Below are 22,195 nucleotides of genomic sequence, written 5' to 3' on the forward strand. Positions count from 1 at the left end.
GAATTTCCTTGAATTGCATGCTGAGAGCTGACAGTCATAGAGTGCTGAGCCGGCTAGCTTGCTAGAAATCCTTCATAGGGATTTTGAGGCCTTCTAGGGTATACTACTTAGACATATAGGAGGGCTAAGCTCGGAGACGAGATAGGATGGCATTCACAAGCATGGTCAAAGAATCGAACCACGCGCCTCGGTACCATCAAAACTTGGCACCCATTGGTAGATGGCGACGTACGGTGATCCATAAAAGCAGCAGCTGCCGTTGCTACTGCTTGAAGCGGTAATACGAAAATGAACTGAAGCGAAATAAACCCCTGCTCGGTATCCCATAACCCGGCCCACTTTTTCTGTAAAGTGGCTCTGTCGCTCCAGGCAGGCCGTAGGCGCTCGGTTAGTTGCCCCTTATCGATCTCATCTCTATTCATCGAATTTTCGATAGACCTAACGTGAAATCCCTGGTTACGTCCAAGCAAGACCCTGTCATTCCCTTTGATCAGATCGTTGCCGTCCGTTTGCTGGATTTATTGTGAATCCCCTGCAGCAAGCGACAAGCAGATCGCTACGGCTCGGCAACAGAATTTCGGAGTTATTGCGGGTGTCGGTGCGACAAATCTCATCAACTGCATCTGCATTCGACACTCGATCGTGTTATTAAGCTACTGAATTGTAGAGCAATTTATGTGGTAACTATCGGCGTAAAACGACGCTGAGAATGTGTGATGAGCCTGGCGCCGGAAGAGACTTTGCGGCCCGAATCGCGCTTTTGTCGTAATTCGAAATACAGTCAACGGTAGAAGCGGAAGCATTGTTCAACCCTGGACGATATACTAGTTCGAAAAGAGGCCCGGCACAGTGCAAACGCTAAGGGGAAGTTTAAGTTAATCTGGGCAAACTTCTCGCGCTTTGTCTGGACGACTGCTGAATTTCGCAAAAAAAAAATATATAAAAATGCTACTATAGTTTGTAGTAAATGCGTTAGTTGTATGCACATTTCAACTACAAACTTGTCAGTAATATAAGTACTACTTAATGTTGTAAATAAGAATGACAAATTTTTAGAGACGTCAATTCTTCACATTGATGTCTCCAACCTAGTCACACAGCGGTGATGCTCGCAGCATACATCGAGGTCCAGAAAATTGACTATGGTACCCAAAAAATCCATTAAAATGGGTTCAAACCCACAGCCTAATTCTGAACGAGTTTAGATCTTGTACCTATATGAAGCTGTCATTGCCCTGAATACTGTCACTGGGAACGACCAAAATAGGTAACATTAGGTTAGAATCACACACATTCTCATAATTTACTCCAAAAGCATTTTTTCCATTTACTAAACAGTTAACGTAAAGGTGTGTTCAAATCAATCGAAACCGATCAATCCGAATCATTGCTTTGTTCGTTTTAATATGTTATGGCAATGGCGAAGTTTTAATCGATTGGAAAGACGAACGGTTACTTCACCTATATCTGTACAATCGATGATCGATGAGGTTTTCCTTATTTTGGGTACCACATTATTTTATAATATGCTTTTCTCTTACCAGTACTTACCAGTCTACCCACAAATGTATTTCTGCAGCACTTCGTTTAGCGGCTTGTTTTAATCCGTATCCTTGACTTGTTTTCTCCATTCCCACCTACGAGCAGTGTTAACAGATCCTTAATTATTGCTAATATTACTAAAACGGCAACCCTGAAGAACCCAATCATATTCAATATGAACAATAACCTAACGTTTTGTCTAAAATGAAGCTACTAATTATTTATTGCAACACCTCTCTAAAAACACCTCTGCATATGACTGCATATTGATATCATTATAGTTTTTATAGATTTAGTAGCGAAATCGCACGTGTTTGTTATCTCTGCTAAGGTTTATATGCAAACGCCAGCTTTAAGGAATGCGTGTGTGCATGGCCTAGGTAGCGTGATGTGTTGTATTGGGCCGGTCGCATCACCTGAAGGACGCCTAAAGCAGTGACAGCATTTGTCTGCGTTTGTCGACGGAACTATGTGTCCGGTATCGATTTATTGATCGGTCATTGCTTGGAGATAGCGATTGCGTCTGTAGACGCTGCTGCTGCTGCTGCTGTTGTGAAGTTAGCAGAGGGAAGCATGTGACAAAAATCCAAAAATTCTAGGCCAGTCGCTGAAAACACAAGCTTGTCAACCGAATCTAGAAGACATATGCTTACCACCAACGCGCCCCCACTGGCCAGGCGGCAGGCGCTGCAACTTTATGATGATGTCGTTTGCGCCGCGCATGTGCGCACAGTAGCTGATGCAAAGGCTTGCTCTAGAAATGCCCTTGTCCGCCAAGATAGTATCGACATGAAGTACATTCTAAGGAGAGATTATACAAAACAGCTGGATAAGCTATCCTGCAGTGTAGCAAATTGGAATCTGTTATCGGTAACACTTTTCTTTCATTTATTTACTTTTGTTAGTAGTTGAAAGTTCTGCAAGAATCAATAGCATAAAACGCTGTTTTTAGATTCTTTTATTTTCAGTCGAGGCAGGACTGTTATTATCTGTAATCTTCCATAATTTGGATAGTGATCAAGTTAAATTACTGCTGCAGAGGTCTGGAGTACGAAACCCTAATAAACCAAAAGACAAAAATTTAGACATGTTGAGATATCTAAAACTCTCTTTTTAAGAAGTTTTTAGATTTTGCTTACCAGTGGCTGCAATATTTGGCAAGTGCTTCTACGGTGTTAATTTGAGCGTCATCGTGCAGAAGAACTAGCCTACCTTTGTTCGTTAGTCTTGTCAGCTTTTTTTTGCGGAACTTTTTCGTTGCCTTGTTGACTGCACGCTTTAACCGTAATTATTGATGAATAGGGTTAAATGAAATTTAGAGGATCGCAGCTGCATTAGACCACTACACAGATATTATATTATAAACTTTTGCCGCGCATGGCGTCTCGTCAGCTCACTTCCGTTTTCTCATCAATGAGGCTGGCTGCGATTATCGTAAAGGATCCATCCTTACCACAATTCGGCACAAGAATGGATCACGATTATCACGTGACAGCAGTCCTTACCTCTGATGTGATCCTCGATTGTCGATCTTAACGAGCTTTATCTGTCTATATTTTTATCCTAATAATTTTATGTAGGTGAACAAAGATAGTACGTTAAACTCGAATGTTGGTACCCAAACATTTTGAAATGGGTCAGTTTTTACGACAGCCTTCAGTTCTTCATTATGCGCCTTTGCAGGGGACTTTACACGAAATTCGTTTTCGGGCTCAACACTCTTTTCCCGGGTTTTTTTTTTTTTAACTCAAAACCGCGGTGTTTCTAGCAGTAGAATTTTCGCCATGCTTATGGCTTATACGATAAGCTACCATTCCCTCATAGTCGTAATCATCTAAATGTTCACACCTTCTGTGACCGAATTCTGTGACTAGCCGTTTGAAGGCACGGTTGATCCAAGTAGACGGCCTCAGACTTAAAGAGTATGGATACATCTTAAATACAAAAAAAAGCACCCTTATAAAAGAGCTTATATTACAGATGAACGGCATAAAATGCTAATAAAGATATTCTTACGTCTATGAGAATATATGGAAATTTAGTATCCTGTGGATGATAACATAGTTACTTTTCATGATAGTTCAAAACTCATGTTTTAATTTTATTGCAGTTTGAAAATTGAAACACGCGCCATAACTTCAGATGTCTTTTTAAGAAGATGATCTTCAATCTATAATCGTCTTTCTATCAATAAATGCTGCGTGCAGTGCCACTTGTATGATTGTAGTTATTATACTAAATTAATTAAAATCAAGTTTTCTTTCTACGATTAGTAAAATTTGTTTGTGAGAGGTTTTTGATTCAAACGCTATAGGCTTGAACGCAGCTGAGCAACGGAGACGATTCACCTTGACGCGAAAAAAAAATTATAGATTTGGTCTATCGACTCTTATCTCCCATATATTTGCTTACATACGAGCAAATATGATTTAGTATATATATCTTAATAAGTTGTGTACGTATATATACATATAACAAAGTCGGACGTGAACCCAATATACTTATCAGATTGTTAGAGTATATAAGCAGGAAAGACTTATTTGGGTTGAGTTCCGGACCTCAGCGTTGCATTTCGTCGTTCTTACAAGCTAAATTTAGCAATTTGTAGTAGCAATTTGATGAGCTCTATTCGCCTACAATCACCCAGCATTAAAATGATCTAAGAACCAAACCTAAATAGTGTTATTACTGTTCACTATAACGTATGCATATATCTGAGGGTCCACAACTAGCGTTTTAAAGGATATGTGATAGCCTAAGCACAAGTTCAGGCGTAAATGTACTTCATTCCGGGCTGGGAGGGGCCAGTCGTCTGAAGCAAAGCCTTAAATGCGAAATCTAGCTTAAAACATTTTATTTAATCGAAACTGATATTTTTTACTAGATAAATTAAATATAGCCTAAACAAAAATCTAATATAGTTCTTCAGATGCCTCTTCGTGTAATCCTTTACGTTCATTCATTTCCAGCCCATGCTAACTCTTAACCATTTTCTTAGGCCCCCTCCTTCACAACGAAGTACCATTCGTTATTTTCAAGACCTTAAAACAAAAACGACTCGACGGTGCATCAAGTCATAAACCCAAGCCTAAAAAAACAAAATCGTTTTAGGCTTAAACCTCTACTTACATTATGCGGAATTTGGCCCCTTGTTTTGTCAGCTTAACTTTTTCTTGTCTCCTGTGGAATATTGCTGTGGAATTCCACCTATACGGCTTGTCCAGCCCAACCAATAACATTGGACTTATAGGATACAGAAATGCGCTCGCCTGGCCTCATCACACAGCCCAACCCGATCATGCAATATGCAACATGCCCATTCGTGGTTGGAAGTCTTCAGTTATTGTGATATGTTGAATTTTCTCGTTTGTATTCCTTTTTTCCTCGCGCTCTTATGCTTTACGGCCGCGCATTGCCTTCTAACCTTTGCTTCTCAATTTGCTATTTTTCCTCGATAGGCTCGCTCTGGTCTCTGTCTCCTGTTGCTCATCCGGTTTTTAGTGCTGCACCTTCCGCGTGCTTCGTCTGCATCGGCGGCTGCCCATCTCCGCTCCGACGAGGTCATAGTATTTTCATCGTCTCCCACGCAATTCTCCTAACTGTATACTATCGATATTATATTCTTCCAAGCCAACCTTGTAGAGGCCGTACTTGTGTGGCGTTCACTCTTGCCCCACTTTTTCAGACTCTTCTGTTCCCCTTTTCTCCGTTGTCATCACCAGCACCAACGTCGACGAGAAGACCACAATTTTCTCTAGCACTTCTACCACAGCCATCAGCAGTAAAGAGAAATTACTACAGGGCTACTGAACTCTGCTACAGCTACGGTCGGGGCACTGCAGGATAAGCTAGCTAATATAGCTTTGCGTATTGTGTCTGTGATCGTGATAATCACACCGCTACGTCAGTGGGATCAGCGAGAAGGACTTCTATCCATTAAGGGCTCTCTAGATAAAAACATGTTCCCACTCGATAAGCAGACCCGGGCGCGTCACCACGTTGGGCCGCTTCGGCGGCAACATCAGCAGCACAACGGATCATCGTTGCTGTAACTCCGTTGTCGGGCTTTTGAGGACTTATCAAAGTTGCCAGGGATTAGACGAGGGACGATGATGTTCCGCAGGGGCATTTTCTCCGATGGCAGCACCTTCTTTTTGTCTCTCTTCCTTTTATTCCTTTGATACCTTCTGTTCTGTTGCCCCCATTTCACACTTGGCCCCGTGGCAACTCGTGCTTAGCGCTTTTTCAGTCGTTCCTTCGTGTTCTGTTTTTCTTTCCGCTGAAGTCGTTGGTCATAGCTCTGCCATCGGCCGGTCGTCCTGAGGCTGTTAACATTATTCATGATATTCATACGGCGTCTCAGCTGGGCAACGAGTCATTCGGTCTTCCAGTCAGGCTGGGTCTCATCCTAGTCTTCGCTGGCGCAGCAGAATCAGACGCGTGCCTCGTTGGGCCCCCAGAGACGAAAAAGACTAGGCCCGAACGGACAGACAGACAGACCGTAACAGGGAAAGAAAACTTTCTGTTAAAGAAGGGCAGTGAACTCGAACCAGTAATTCATTTATTTATGTAGAGGCCTTTTACAAACGTTTATAGCTTGTGCGCACATACACATGTATATTTGCGTAAATAGATGATTAGTGTAAATGGCAGGAGTTGCAAAAAGTTGTATTTCACTTTATATGTAGGACGTATATCGTAAACTTATTTACGCGGTGGAAACGTTGGTGGGTGAACTGTGAAATCGGCCTGTTCGTTTGGGAAACATATTTAAATGGTAGTATTGAGAATTAGATAAGATTCGCAAATGGTAAGAATGAGGCCACTTATATAATGTTTCCTAAATTCCGTGTATTACTTGGGCCGAAGGAAGTTGGAGCGCATCCTAAGCTGTGGCCCGTTAATATACTAGATCCTGACAATGGCAGATTCTCAAAGCAAATGACATAAAGGAGACGAATGAATATACTACGGGCACTGTTAGCAGGCCTTTTTATAAATTCCCAAACAAATTGAGCAAAAGCCATTTTGTATAAACTCCTTACGGAGGCAAGTCCTTCTAAGAGGTGACTTGTTGAATCTGTTCATAAAGAAAGGACAATTGATCGTACCAAACTTGATGAGTGACTAGTAATAGTTCTCTTTTTCAGTCGATAGAGAACGCTGTGATATTTGCCTCTAGATAACATTTGATAAACTAAAGTTCAGACAGATACTTTGAAATGACCATTCCCGATAACCATAACTAAATTTGTTTTAGCTTAAAGCTCAACTTAGGTGGGCTTATCTTTCAAAATAGCATTAGTTCCACAAACATTGAACTAATTAGTCAAAGTTCCAGGAAGGCAGCTCGGCTGATTACATATTCAGAACACTCCTTTAGACCACTCAACGCCTCCTGAACGGGTTCAATGCTCACAAGCAAAAAATATTTCAAAGCTTGCTTTATTCAATTACATAAGAGGCACCCTGATTCGAAAAATACGACATACGCACAAAGTGCGCTAAATGATGGAACATACATTTCTATGATTGTCCTAGTTTTATCTATCGAACCCGTTCAACATATCTATTTAAAAACATACCTAAATTCGAACCTGTGCGAATTGTGTGTGTGTGTGTGTGTTTTCCAAAAAAAAAATAGTATTCAAAAATATTTAGGCTTTAAAAAATTTAAGGATTATCTCGGCTGTGAAAAGTCACGAGGTGGAGAAGTTCGTTCATTGTTAGGTTCGCTTGATTTAAGCTTCGTTGCGAATAACTGACGTCACTTATACCTGATTTTGCTCTGAGGCCCACAAAAGGCGTTTATTATATACAAGCAACTCATCAGAATTCGACCTTGATAGACTTATTACTAATAAGTGCTATAAAATCATGTTCACGAACCCTCCACTCTAGTTGCAGACATGTAGATCATTTCATTAAATTAACAGTATATCAGCAAACAGTCGCAGAAGTGTGCGTGACAGATTTAAATACTAGTAATCTTAAAGTAGACTTTTTTTTTTTTTTTTTTTTTTTTTTTTTTCGATATCAATAGCATGAAACTACAACTTCGATTTCTGTGAATAACAGATTTTTTAGGAAAAAATCTGGTATTATACCGATCCCGTATGGTAGGCGTTTAACCTACCTACTGTTTACGCACCCCGCACAGGTTTTTAGCCGTTTTACTGTGTTGCAGCAAAATCAATGCACACTCAAATGGACTATATAACGGCGCTCAGTAAAGCGTCGTTGTAGCATAAAATAGCGTAGCCAAGTTAACGGTGAATAGCAACGATAACACGCCTTACGTGGTTCACTCTATGGTGATTCCATTCAGATAATGCCATGGCTAGCTGAGCATATACGTACTGTGTTAAGTTATCTGTACTGATCTCCACATTCCGCTAAGGGAGGGGTCTGACGTAGTCATTTTGAGTCACGCTCTCCCTGCGCATCTTTAAAGACGTCTTCGAACAACGATGTCTCTAGCTTCCCTACACTTCTAACTGGTTGTATAGAAAATTTTTACGGCCAGACTTTCTATTACCGGTAGATTCTACGAATGCACAATGTCTACGACTTGCCAAATACAGACGTCTGAAACTGTTATCGAACGAAAACGTATCGCGTCAATTTTACCTCAGGGCAGTAAACCTCCTTAATTCCTACGTGAATTGAAGCGTAGCGCAATGAGTAACCCGTCAGAAGGATAAAGCATTCGTTATTTTGCCTAAAACTGGTAATGCGAACGCCGGTCTTGGAAAGCTCTCAGGGCTTGCTGCCTGCTAAGGATTCCCTCTCTTGCAGCGTAACAGTCTCACTATATAGCTGTGCCATACTCACTAGCGCACCCTTGATGGAGTTTTAAATACAGGCTAGGTCTCAATAGGTCAACCTCGTTAGGGACCAATTATCGCTCAGCTTGATGAATTCGCTCGGGCGGCGAATACAAAAGAGTGCACGACCATCAAAGATAGTTAAGTTTGACGCTTACTAAACTTCGGTCCGATTGCACGAACACGCATAGCTTAACTAAAATGGCAGTAGGAAACGCAACCAACCGACAATCCAGTAGTTCATATCAAAAGTGTCACACATCGCGACCTCTCACTTTGTCGAGTGTTATCGTTTCCTTACGGTTTCTTTTCAGCTTCGTTGGCGATACTCGATCCGCATAACTCTCCCACAACCTCACGCAAATAGTCGCTGCCTGAATCAATATGCGTATATGTGTGTCCTATGTATGGCTTTCACAAGTAGGACAATCCCAGCACTCTAGCTGGGATGAGCGTCACATTCAGTCGTGCATTTTTCTTATTCCGATTCGGTTAAGCAATGGACGGTCTGCATGCTATGTAAGTGAATGTTTTAGCTATGCGTGCCGCGATGCAGCTATCGATATTCTGGCGCAGAGTTGGCCCTTCACTCGCGGCCTGCTGCACAGGGACGGGCGTATTCGTTGTTATTAGTTTGCGTTTAGATCTTGACCATTTCGTATGTCAGACCTTGGTAGCAACGTTCAACTGGGGTGTCGAGACCTCCACCCAGACCACTAGAAGCAAATCGCGTCCTTGCTGGAACAACACCCTTCCCTTCATCGCTGCTAGCTTGCGTCAAAAACTATAGTGTTCTGTCGCCACAAAATAGATATAATAACATAATAATAAAAAACATCGTAGTATTTATTTACAATAGAATATTCCTTTCGATGGTAACATCCAACGTGGGTAGACAGTAGAGAAATAAAAAGGCTTACGCACAACCACAAAGGATATGCTGCAATTGCGTAAAAGAAGCCAATATTACAAATCCTTCTAGTAGGACATAGCTTTATCAGGCCACTTTGCTATACCAAATATGATGTAACAGTTCGATGCGCCAGTATTCGTTACAGAACAAACTATATTCGCGCTGGAAAAGATTGCACCTTTGAACGAAAACCAAAGATGGATGCCTCTGTCATTCGAATGGGATATTGGCTGGCAATAATAAACCAATGGAACTAAGGACTCGGGACACAAATGCACGGTTCAATGTAACATTCCCGTAAGCGAAGTATGCCTACCTTACAACTAAGTACGTATATGTAGGTACGTTCATGCTAGCATGTTGTGTAGCATGCAGATAACATGTTTTTAATGATCATTGAAAATTCCCAGGTAGTGTGACATCTGAGTAAGCATGCTGAACTGTGCATTTGTTTCTGAAGAAACTGTCGCGTCGTCTTTTTATCGAATAAACAGTGTTCTCTATTTTCATAACAATATATGGTAAGAAATAAGCATGCTTTACTTTTACATAATAGTTTGCTCTTTCATTGTTTATTTCTGTAGCATATTCTGATCCGCAAAAGCTCTTACATTGAGCCCTCGCATCATATGTACTAGCTGTCCCACGAACGCACATAAGAGTCTTCAGTTTAGCTTACCTAAAAACCCAGGTTCGGCAACTGGCGCTGAGTAACGCCTGATTAGAGTCATTAGTTGTTAACGTCGACCGAAACTCGCTTCCAGTAAACTTACTCAGGTAAGGAGATGCTAGCAGCGCCTGCAATAACGCCATTTAGATAACCTCATAAATCAAATTAAATCTGACCCACAAATACCCACAATTCAATTAGCAATCCTCTCCGCCAGATAGCCGGATCATTATGCGACTTACATATATATGCGACCAATATTATACCATAAATAGAGCACAAATTAATAAGAGAGGCCTTCAGTTGAAGGCAGAATAGTCTCCCGTTTGCATTCGATCGCCAGCAACAAACAACCCGAAGCTTTCTGAGAACGTATTACGCTGGTCGAATGGCTTGGCACCGAGGATACCGTTTTCCGATGACCTTGGACCCTAATTTTGTTAACTTCGTTCAAGGTCAAGGAAAAGTTCACCGTTACCGCCATCGACGCCACCGTTGCTGCCAATAGAATCGTTTTTATTTCGATCTACTGGACCTCTATCAGGTCCGATGAAGTCGGCCTCGAGGCAGTTTACTATGAGCTAATCAGCTATCCACCATCGTCCTTCTAATTACCGAGCCGCTTTCGACTGAGTTTTCCATGCAAAATTCTTCGGGCAGCATCCTTCTCTACCCAAAGCTATCCAGTCTCTGAGTCGCCTTATAATCGGCTTCAGAAAGATTGTCGGGTACAGCAGCTGGGCAAATGACGAAATAGGTGCTGCCAGTTCTTTGACCACTGTAATTGTAGATCAGAAAAAGTTGTACCAGCCCGATTCAATTTTCAGTTCGGTATAGATATACGGTTTTTTGACCAAGGTCTTTGCAACAGTGGTACCGTCTCAGTTATCAATGTAATTGTCTCTAAGATTTTTGGGTGTGAGCAAAATGCCCACCTATCAACGTCCGTTACAAAGAATTATTTTAAGCAACTTCGAGGGTAAACGGTACACAGTATCATGCCAATTTATTTAGTTCAGAGGAAAGCCGCTTTTTCTATCCCTGTTTGTTCTATAGCGAGCACACGATTCAGAACGGCTTCCTGAGCGACGTCTATCTGATAAATTAAGTATTTGAATTTTGTCCTACCGTCCTGAAGCTACTCAGCATAAAAGTTTTACTGCTATCCAGACAGTGGATCACCCAAGAGGGAATTTTCAACAAAACCTCTTAGCAGTTGCAACACAACTGAGCTGCATAAGTTTTTATATGAACAATGTTCGCAAGGAACGCTTTTCTGACACAATACATTTAAATGTTTATCCTATTTTGGAATTCCTATAAATTGGAACAACAAAAATTACTAGGATGTCCCAAAACCCCGTACCAAAGGAATGAATAGATCAAACTTCGGAGGGGTACTTTTACTAGAGAGCCAACATTTTTAAACGTTTACTATATAAAGTTTGTGTATCTAACCTTTTGCATTATTTGTGCTTTCCACGGTAACAGAGGGGCAAGCTCTTTCAAACCGGCTTTGTTACCAAATCTCGATTTAATCTGCCCCGCCGCATAAGTCATGGTACTACAATAAGCAATCTGCTCCACCTCGGAAACAGCACATATGTTTTTAGCGCCCATCGTTCCGGCGTAATAGGTCGCTTTATCTTGTTCCTTACTTAGGGTAATCAATACAACGTTCAGAATAATCAGTTTCTGATATGATCCATCTTCTTAGCTCGTCTGTTGATATTCTCCTATCGATGATTTTTCTGCCTAGCAAATTGAAGTGTGGGTGTTCCAGTTTCTCTAACGGCATCTTAAAACCGTTTCTTGCATGGAGCTACCACAACATCGTGCTTAGTTGAGAATTCTCATGACAATGTGAGATAACCAATCGGCGAGTCCAGTGATAGATAACGTGTTTGCCTGGCAAACTTGGAAGACTTCATGAAGTAGTCAAGACATAAAACTGAGCATAGTCATTTGGTTTTGTTCTGGTGAAAACATAACGGTTGAAACAGCAATGAAACGGTAAACAGGGCGCAAGACGTAGTTAAAGAATATCCCCCTTAAAGAACAGGCTGTCTTTCAGCTGAGCAGCTTCACAGCACACAAAATTCTCGTCATCTAGGCTACCATACAAGGCATGGTTAGTTCATAGCCTTTAAGTAAACAAGCACGGCTAAAAGATAACGGCTTCAATTAACTACCCATACTAGGTACTTCAAAAAAACGATATGCTATCTCTGAGGCGGCGGTGCATCGCTTGCGAAAACTTACATATCAGCATTTTAACTTTATCTATAAGACTCATATCGAAAAAACTTACCTGTGAATAACTGGGCTTTCGTACCCTGTACATTGTTCGATAAGAGAATCTATTATTTATCATGCATACCTTAAATCAACATTAAATTAGTAACTAACCTAACCTATCGTGAACAGAGTAAGAAAAACGTTCTACAGCATGTCTTGATCGTATTTCGCTACTTATAAGTAAATGTTCGGAGCTCTATGCCCAGTAATTAAGCCGTTAGAGTTCTTCAAATAAGAATAAATCATTCCACCACGACACGAAGTTTGTTAACATACAATTTAAACACAGGCCACTTAGTACCCCTATACTTCGCATATATATTGTGGCTATTCTATCTATTGTTGAGTAAAAAAATAAAAGTCAACGGATTATGATACTATTGAACGTTATATTATGGTATCTGTTTGGGTTACATACGAACAACAAATTATTAAACTAACAGAGTGTTTGCCTTTATAATACCTCCCTTCGATGTGCACGAAGGTAGTCTATGCGGAAACGTCAGACCTATTCGGCATATGGTAACCGCCAACTCTAGCACGTGGCCTTCAACCTGTCTCATAAAAATGGTGGCTCATGCATTCAATCCAAATATTACATTTCGAAATAATGACTTGAACCATGAAGTTAGAATACACGCTTTGAGCATTGGTAAACTGTTAAAGGTTCTTCGTCAAATCGATAATAATAATAATAATAAGAAATAATAGTCGTGATTATCGTCATCGTTGTATACGATCGTGAGATGGTCAAGCGTCGTTGTAATGTGAAGATCTATATTCTTTTACTAGTTTTCAATTCCTACTCTCTTACATACATCGTGGGTGGTACGTTATCGAAAAACGAACGAATGATGCATCCAGTAACTTCGCTAATAGTCGCTGGATGACAAAGTGCAATGTTAATTGTAAGCACATGAGAGCAGCTGAAGACTAATGGGTTTCGATCTAGCCGAGGTCAAGGGACACACTTAGCCCAAACGTGTTTTCTTGCTTTGCTAGTATCCGGTCCATACGTAAAATGACTACTATCCAAACCGAGCTGAAAAGAAAAATGAATAGTATTGCCCATCAACACCACGAAGTAAACTAACGTTGCCGTGCGCAGCCGTAATCGCAAAGGCAAATAAACTGGAATAGCTGGCCATTCGGCATGATGGCACTTTGACAAGTAAGAGCGCAACGAAGCTGATGAGCCTAAGTCGCGAAGTGTCGTTCGCTGCGAACTTCACAGTCATGTTGGGCTGAGATTCAGGCAAGACGTAATACCATAGTTGGTCAAATGTACGTTGTTCTTTTTGTTGAATTTGACAGATCAGATGGCTATATTGTTGCCAACTATAAACGAATTATCGAATCCATACAAGGTAAATTCGAAAATTAGTTAGGATCCAACATTGTGTGGGTGAGCTGGGAAACAGACCGACAATCCAAGTTCATAATTATCCAGCGCCTACTTTTTTTTCTAATCTGTAGTGTATTACGCGTCCTGAATAGGGAATAACGTGGTTTGACGTACAGTAACGATTATCGCAAGTTTATAAATATATATTGACCCATTAGGAAATGATGACATAACGAAAAACAAGCTACGACCATAACAGACGTTGCAGTCTACCTCGAATGTGGCTTTTTCCGAGGATCTGATATCAGGCTCCACTTCCGGTAGAGTTTCGCTGTGTGGCCACAGAAAAACAACTGCTAATTCGCTAATGTTGGTTCCCAGTTCGTCCTGATTCACGGAATAATTTGAATGAGCCGGCCGTGCTGCCATAATCGTCCACGAATGGCCCTTAGGATTACAAATAGAAGCAAACAATGATGATAGTGATCATCATGACAATAACGTTAGCTTTGTAATTACAGTCAATGTATAGTGATATCTTCTAACGTAAACAAACAACACAATAAAGCTAGATGAATATTAGACCGCTGTCAACGAGTAAGTAAGAATTTCTCCATCCATATCGCAGGAGGTTTTGAGGTGTACGTCCGGTACGCTTTTGCTGAACGTGCTGCTGTACCAGCAGCATAAAACAAAATTTTCCCATGCACGATTTCGCATCTAGGTCAACTTACGTGTCCGTAAGTTTGGAGTCAAGACCCACTCGTTTCTTATGTAACCAGCCGAATATGACTTTTGCTAAACTGATCCGTCGCTTGTCAACTTCTCTATCACATCGCCCATTGCACCCGGTAAGTTGTTATTTGGATGTTCTATCGAGTTTGTTTATCAAATAGATTGCGTGCCACAATGCCCGTTCGCCTTGCCTAACAAAGATCTAGCAATACTTACTGCCGGTAAGTGCGAGCATTGCGGTTCACAATCCGAAATCGACGGTGTGCTGAGCTTATCGTTATCACCAAGCGGTAATTTTCAAGAAGATATAGGACTGAAACCCTTAACGAGACCTTTGGCGACACTGCGTGTTAGTTAGTATTAACTTTAAATAAAGTTTTCTGCTTACCTTTTGCCCTCAGCATAACTTGACAATCACAATAGTTTAGATCGTTGTTTTGTCATTTAATCATACGTATTGTGTACATATGTCGCTAGTAATCGTCGTAACAGGACATAGCGGCTAGAATGGCAGAGGAAAAAAGCCAGACAATATCGACAAATCAAGCCTCACATGAAAAATGTGTATGAATAAAGAAAAACAAACATCTTTTTCATAGACGACCTTTAGCCGTCACTGCTCAACGACGGGCCTTGTTTGCCTTTGTCTTAACGACCTTTCTGGGTGGGGCCTTAGTAGTAAACTGGAGGTACTGAACAGAATTTGATCGAATTTACACTGGAAACTCAGTGTGTATTTTTTGTTTTTGTTGCGCCTATGTCAAACATATGGTATTCGATGATTCGTAGTGAAAAACTGGAACTGGAGAAAATTCCCATTAGAGTATCGATACTTAGCCGCTAGCAAATATTATACTTATTGGCATGCGTATTAGACGCACCACGAGCTATTGTTGCACAGTAGCATTTGAGTGGGGTCGAGTTGATCGACTGGCAGAAATGCTATGTCACAATTTTACCGGCTCACTTCGTTTGTGAAGTGCTGTTTCTCACTTCTGTTAAGCATTAAGGTGCCGAAAGACACCTCGTTCAATCGAATATCGTAGTATGCGCTTCATGTCCACTTCACATCATTATTACCACTACCGTACTTATAAAAAATATACATTTCAAATAGGTTGTTACTCGTTTCTCGACCCGTTAACGTAGAACCGCTCAGTGGACAGATGACAGGTGGCGCTACAATGTCAGCAAGGCTATAGCGGATCTGTTTTTCCGTACGAACTTGCTTTAGGACACCTATCACAGTGTGTCCTTTGTGGGTTATCCTAATGAATGGGCCGCTGCGAAACAAAAATTCCGTTTCTTATCACGCTGGCGTTCGGAACTTTATTCATTTTCTGCTACATTGGTCCCGTTCGTTAGGATCAAACATATACCAATGAGATAAGAAAAACCGCACATTGACACCGGACAATTCGCCTAAAAACCGCCCTTTTAGTTTCAACTCATTCCTGCTGTCGATTGATAATAACAGCCGATCAAATCGACAAAATTCACTCCGCCAAAGTAAGCCATTGTATTTTAACGGTAGATCTTGTCCTGATCGGTTAGTGTCCGCTAGCGCTCTACGAGAACAATGCATGAATTTTGTCCTTGTCGAGCCTAGTAACTATGAAACCTGGTGGAAAACGAAGGCTCCAGCTTCTGTATACAATCTATTCGCCTTCAAAGTGCAGAGTTTTATGGTTAGTGAAGACAGTTCGGCTGAGCATTCTAGTGATCCACCACCGCCGGCATGGAAGCGCAATCGAATAGTTCCGGAGTCCCCGTCATTATCCTATGCCGACAAAAATCCTCTGTAAGTGTCGACATCCACGTACCGCCCGTTTAACGACTAGACGTCAATCAGTTCGCAGGAGCTATTAATACATTTTTTGAATTTTACGTCCGGCACTGGCTTAGTTCAGGGTTGCTTTAGAGGGCTGGCCCCTCGCAGTACGAAAGATGCTATATCAGCGTCTGCTTTTGAAGCTAGACAGCCTCATGTCTCCCTGGGTCTGGGAGAAAAACTTATCAACGCAGCATAACGAGGACATTAAAAGGCGTGCCAGATACGAATCAGCTATACGACAACGAACCCTGTTTTTGTTTTTCTCGTTGCAGATTGAGTGTCAAAATGCTTTTGTCGATTGCACTCGTCATGTGTTTTGTCCTAGCTCTATTGGCACTCGGTATTTATATTGCGTACAGGATGCCGCGGACCTATAAACTTGTAACTTCAACTACGACGGAGCTTTCGAGCAAAATCAACGAGAAAGGCGACTTCAGTTTTTACGGAACCGACGGCCGTGCTTATTAGAGGGGGAAAATTTTTAAACGAGCGTATTTTAAAGAGAAATCAATGTGAATTGATGGAGCACAGGACTGAGACTTGCATAGTTAGCAATGATGTTCTTTAAGGCTCAATATTCATACAAGTAGTAGTTCTATGTGGAATAGTACATAATGTGTAATGTACTCGAATACGATCAGCGATGGGTTTACTGAAGCGTTTGTATGTAGATCGAAACAGCTCGTATCGTTAGAGAATCGAGAGCTATTAAAGGGAGTGTTTAAGCTGTTTTGCTACTTCATATAGCAGCGTACTAACGCTGCGGGAACCGTGCGCGTACGTATTCTTAGTGGCGTTTCAGCTACTGTCCCAGAAGCCGTCCCGCCCATATTGTCCTTTCCTTAACTGATCATCTTACGTACCTACGTACATTAATGCCGTTTATTAACCCAAATCAACGTAGGCACGATGTTGAGATGGACACAAACAAGCACCCAATTCAGATCAAGCGCTATAAAGTTATTGTACTCAACACGGACAAGCACATAATAATTACAAAGCACTACTAAAGCAGTAATTAACGACTCGATGTAGGTCATTCACAAACGCAGTTATCTGTAACCTGCAAAAGAAATGACCCTTTCCTTACGTTTTCACTGTTGATTTTTAAATTAAACTATTACCATAGATGCTGTACGGTGTATGGGTTTATTTGCGATAGCCCTTAGTCCTTTTTGTGTGTTTGTTGTCGCCATTATACTTTGTCTGCTTTGCGTGAGGAAGCGCAGCGAAAGCGAAGGTAAGGTACTTTTTTGAAAAACATCCACCGGGTACCGGTGACTGATTCCTCGTCTGATATATGTTTCCCCGTATATGGTTGTATGACGACTTTAATCACAATGGATTCTTTTTTTACGGTCGTTAGTATGATATTGCGCTATAATAACGCGAATATCATACGAACAACACGGCCATTGTCAAGTAACGAACTTCGAAGCACTCGTGAAGTATGCAGCTCCAATGATTTAGATCGACTAAAATTTGCCCATTTTCTTAATAAACAAATGCTACCCCCTAATATAAAGGCACACAGAGCATGGATTAGCACACTGCATATTAGTTAAGCCGTTTTATCCTTCGGTATAAGCTCTGTAGCCACAGATCATTGTAGTAATAAAATACATCAGCATGCGAACTATCGATTGCTACAGTCGAATAGTGGTTAGTGTTTCAAGTTGATGTATTAACTATTGGTATTAGAATCTGTCAGATAGGATCGTGTCCCAGGTCGGCGACATAAGTATGCCAAGAGAAGTTTTTTTCCGCATATCGATCAGGGAACGCGCGTACAAAAATGCATGCAGATTCTGAAGTTGACAAAAATTACATCATTTGCCTCCGTCTGCGTTTCCAAACGACCCCTTTAAAAGCCAATTTGTACTCCTATAGACAACATTCGTTGCTTGAGAAACAGGTTTCCACAATTTTTGTGATGGCTCAGATACAAAGCTCTCAGCTACAGAAGATGATCGGACATAGACAGATTCAGGGGCTAGCCGCCTGAAGCGACGCTTAGCTAAGGCAGTAGAAGTTGTGTGGATTAGGAGACAAATCATCTGGAGCTCCTGGATTATATATTTTGAGCTGATGTATTTAGAAGAGGTCATTAGATGATTTTTTAGACAGCTGTATCGAGATAATCTGAAGCGGGCCCATCTGAAGGGATCATAAACTCATTCATGAACTAATGACGAAAGCAGAAGCACCTAGCCCAGTGTATATTCCGAAGCGTACTTTGGTAATTTGCAATCCACAACGGTGGACGACACTCTGCGTAGCCTAGACAAGGCGTTCTATCCGAAAAATTTCGCTTAGAGTGTATAGAGTTCTTTAGCATCGTTTCGACCCCACATCGTTTAGACCCCACATCGTTTAGCTTCCGTTAAATTCTCGTCCTTTTCTGTCTGTCTATACCAACAAACGCAAGCATAGTTCAAGTCTATGCTATGAAAAATAGCTGCAAATTTATTAAATCACGAACTGCTTTCTGAGCCGGATTTAATTATGCTATAGTGAGTGCATTTAATAAGATTAACATTCGTTAAATTAAAAAAATTCAAGCATGGACACACGCTGCCTTTAGTAGAAGTAGTCAGTCAACAATGCTTAATAATCACCGTACAGCTGGACGTAAAACTGGATTTCTTTGACGTATAAAAAAAGACAGTGCAGAGAAGGCACCATGTTGAGTGATTTTCCTATGTTGATATCGCCGGCGTCTGAGTTTTGCATTCATACTAGTTACGAACGCTTTGCAAATTTTGAAAGAAATTGAATCCTTTTCACTACCTTAACTATAAAATTGTGACCCGTTCCGACTGTCTTCACGGTGACAGGAAACCGCGTCGAGTGAAATAGCGAAAAAAAGCTGCTGCAGACTGCAAGGCTCACACATTTTACAGTGTAATGAGCCAGCTAATCCAAGTATTTCTGTCTGTCGTTGCTGAACTCGACAACGTTATTGGGTCGTGATCGTTTAGGTTTGGGTCTGTAAGTTCCGATCGAACTTAGTTTCTAGACATGCTCAGGGAATATACAGGAACGCGGGACCCAAATTACACACGGTACGGACGGAACCTCACCTAGGGAAATCTCCAGTGGGTAATTACACTAACGCTTTAAGGTCTTGCGGATAGCAGGAAAACGCTAAGCAGAATATAAGTTTTGTTATAGATCAGACTGGACCGGGTATTTTCTAACAAATGCTGAATTAAGCAGGAAAAACAGTTTGGATGTGTAGTTTCGATCCTTACGCGAAAATTCGAACTACCTTTAGAGTGTACATGGCAGTATAGCTATTCCCGTTTTTTATTCTAATGTATTATGGTTCTGTACCTTTTCCGACGCATCTATAGATCCTTAGGAACAAAGTATGATATCGTAATATATATATATGATCAAATGGCTAAACAACTGTCTCATGTCTGGGCGATGTTGGAAACGTTATTGCTGCTTACGCTAAAGGTGAGTAAAAAAACGTTTGCTTCATCTTGTATATGATCCGTTGAGCCTTCTTCTAAACTATAGATTAAATATACGATTGCTGTAATGTTTTTTCATTCAACGCAGGCAAACGAGTAAAATCCCTGGATTCAAATTTAATACAGTTTTATCGTATGGACGTAACGGCTTGCATTGACGAAATGTTAGAGTACGTATTTAGTACATTAGAGAAGATTGCAGTACGTACCTCTCAAGCAAAGCTTATAAAAATGGCCAATCAAGTTCATTTTTAGCTAAACTAAATTATCATCTTGAAGCTAAGATTTATCAAGATAGGCTCAGATCATAAAAACAAAATTGCCTAAACAGTAGAAAATATGTGGCTCTCGCGCAAAACAGAGTCCGCTTACCTAGGCATTGTCGAATATTACCTAAAAAGAAATAATACAAAAACGTATATACCTAATAGCCATCCAACCGAGACCTTTTCCCCGCGTCTTACTTTGGCAAAAAATAACGTTTTGCTTGGCTTTAACTCGAAATTAACGGAAATTCCATTACTGCTCGCTGTATTTTTTACTAGGAAGGCAAGTTTTCCTTTCAGTTCCGAATAAGCAAAAATTAAGCCTATCGTATACGTTTGGTCTGACCACGATATCTAGGTAATTTTTATTCGTTGCCTAAGCATACAGCCTAGCAGAAGTTAGCTATTAGCAAATCCGAGAGTATTTTTTTTGCCTGTTTGTAAACATTAATTTCGAAAGTTTTGAAACAGGAGTTCGAAATTAGGAACATTAAGGCCATTCCTGTGGCGCTTAATAAGGTTTTCATTTCCTTCGTGCCAGACAGTGTGCTATCGTTTGCTCCTCTTCAAACGTTCAGAGAGAACGCCAGCCCGAGTGGGGTAAAGCGATACGTACTCTCAAAAAATATACTGGACAGTAAAATATAAGCATTGTCTCTTAATATAAAAACAGATTCGCAACATCTTATTTTCCTCAGTCCCTGAAATTATTTTGCCTCGTTGACCTCCTATGGATAGCCGAGGGTGCTTAAGTGTCTTTTAGAAATACCATTAGGTGACGAATCTAAATCCAAAGAGCTCGGAGCAGCCGGCATCCTCCGGTGCCCGTCCGGACCCCCCTGAAAAAGCTTTGAAACCCCCTTGTTCCATTATACCTTCGCGCAAAGCCGTTTCAGTCATTCCCTTCAACATGATTCTTAGTTATACGGAAAGCCAGCAACAGCCAAAACGTGAAGAAGGAGCAAACACTATTGGTAGAAACGACAGTATTACCGAAAAATAACATAGCGACGGCGATGGCAGCGCAAACGACGAAGATCTGGCGGCAAGGCTGAAAAGAAGCAAAAAAATTGGACGTGACAATTCCCACGAGGTAATTCTTCAAATTTAAACGATCGATTCGCACAACTAGACGACAGCGCAGCGCGTACGACACAGAACAGAAATCTCTGGTTGCCAGATGGATGGAAAACGAAACGAAAAAGTTCGCGCAACTGCCGCGTTCTCATGGGGGACTAGCCTAAAAACGCGGGGAAACTGAAGGTAGAAACTACAAATATAGGTCTATGTGTGCTTACTTATAAAGGTTTTAAATCTGTGTGACAGAAATATATATATATATGAGAGAGGACAAGGATATTTCATTAAAATAGCAGGAAACTTTGACTTGGACGCGAGGAATATGGAAGCCTTAGAAGAATCTGGTGTAGCGGCTGTGTTATGCTGACATACGTAATACGTCTGTGGGGTTGTCGTCGAAAGTATGGCTACTTGCGTGGGCTGTTTATTAAACAGCTGCAATGAAATGAATAGTGGATATGGATAGATTAGAAAAATTAAAGCAGTTATTATTTGAGATCAGACTTTTAACATTAACCTATGACTTTTTTCCTTTGACATTTTTTGAGCTCGTAGAGGGCCGAAATCACTCAGCATCAACTGAAGCGCCGAAAGGGTGTTGAGGATCTATTGCGGTTACGGCTGGAATATTTCAAATATGTTTGTACTAAACAATGGAAACTTTAGTAGTATAAAGTTTCCATTACTTCCTATACTCACCCTTCGTGAACTCATTTGAAGAATCGACAAGTCATGTAAGAATTAGAGCGACAATATCGTGGCTGTCAAATCGGCAAACAATAGCCGTAAAGTATAGTAATAATAATCGTTAGCGATATGTTAACGTTTACGAATATACTTCACCCTCGAAATGTCATCTAAATAACTTACTGTTTAGCAATTTCGGTGGTTCTCATTTCTTCGCTACGTTTGCTTTGGGTGGTCAGAAGAGTGAAAAGGAAGATAGAAAAGTTATTCTATTACAAACACAATGTCGCTCAAAATACGATGTTAATCATCTGTTTTAGTCTTCTGACACCACATAACGAGCTTCAATGCATTTATTATGCATTGAAGCTCGTTATATGCCGATGGGCCGATACCCGAAATCGGCTATTCTTTTCCAGATTTGCTTGAAAAAAGGAACCACTTTTATTCTCGTTCAGATGACCAAGTCGGTTTAGCAGCTTAGGGAATATGTATAAATTCTGTTTTTTTTTTTTC

At 40.9% G+C, this 22,195-nt stretch overlaps 1 protein-coding gene across 1 annotated transcript; it reads left to right on the forward strand.

Moving 5' to 3' along the window:
- The first annotated feature begins 15,906 nt into the window (after window positions 1-15,906).
- On the forward strand, window positions 15,907-17,707 carry LOC147755737 (uncharacterized). The gene is made up of 2 exons (XM_086988083.1): window positions 15,907-16,131; window positions 16,437-17,707. Exons 1-2 carry the CDS (start codon window positions 15,914-15,916, stop codon window positions 16,630-16,632), a joined length of 414 nt encoding a protein of 137 aa, XP_086844209.1. The 5' UTR covers window positions 15,907-15,913; the 3' UTR covers window positions 16,633-17,707.
- Window positions 17,708-22,195: the final 4,488 nt, after the last annotated feature.

The sequence above is a fragment of the Varroa destructor genome, unplaced genomic scaffold (assembly GCF_002443255.2).
Source record: "Varroa destructor unplaced genomic scaffold, Vdes_3.0 BEIS01000004.1, whole genome shotgun sequence".
NCBI lineage: Eukaryota > Metazoa > Arthropoda > Arachnida > Mesostigmata > Varroidae > Varroa > Varroa destructor.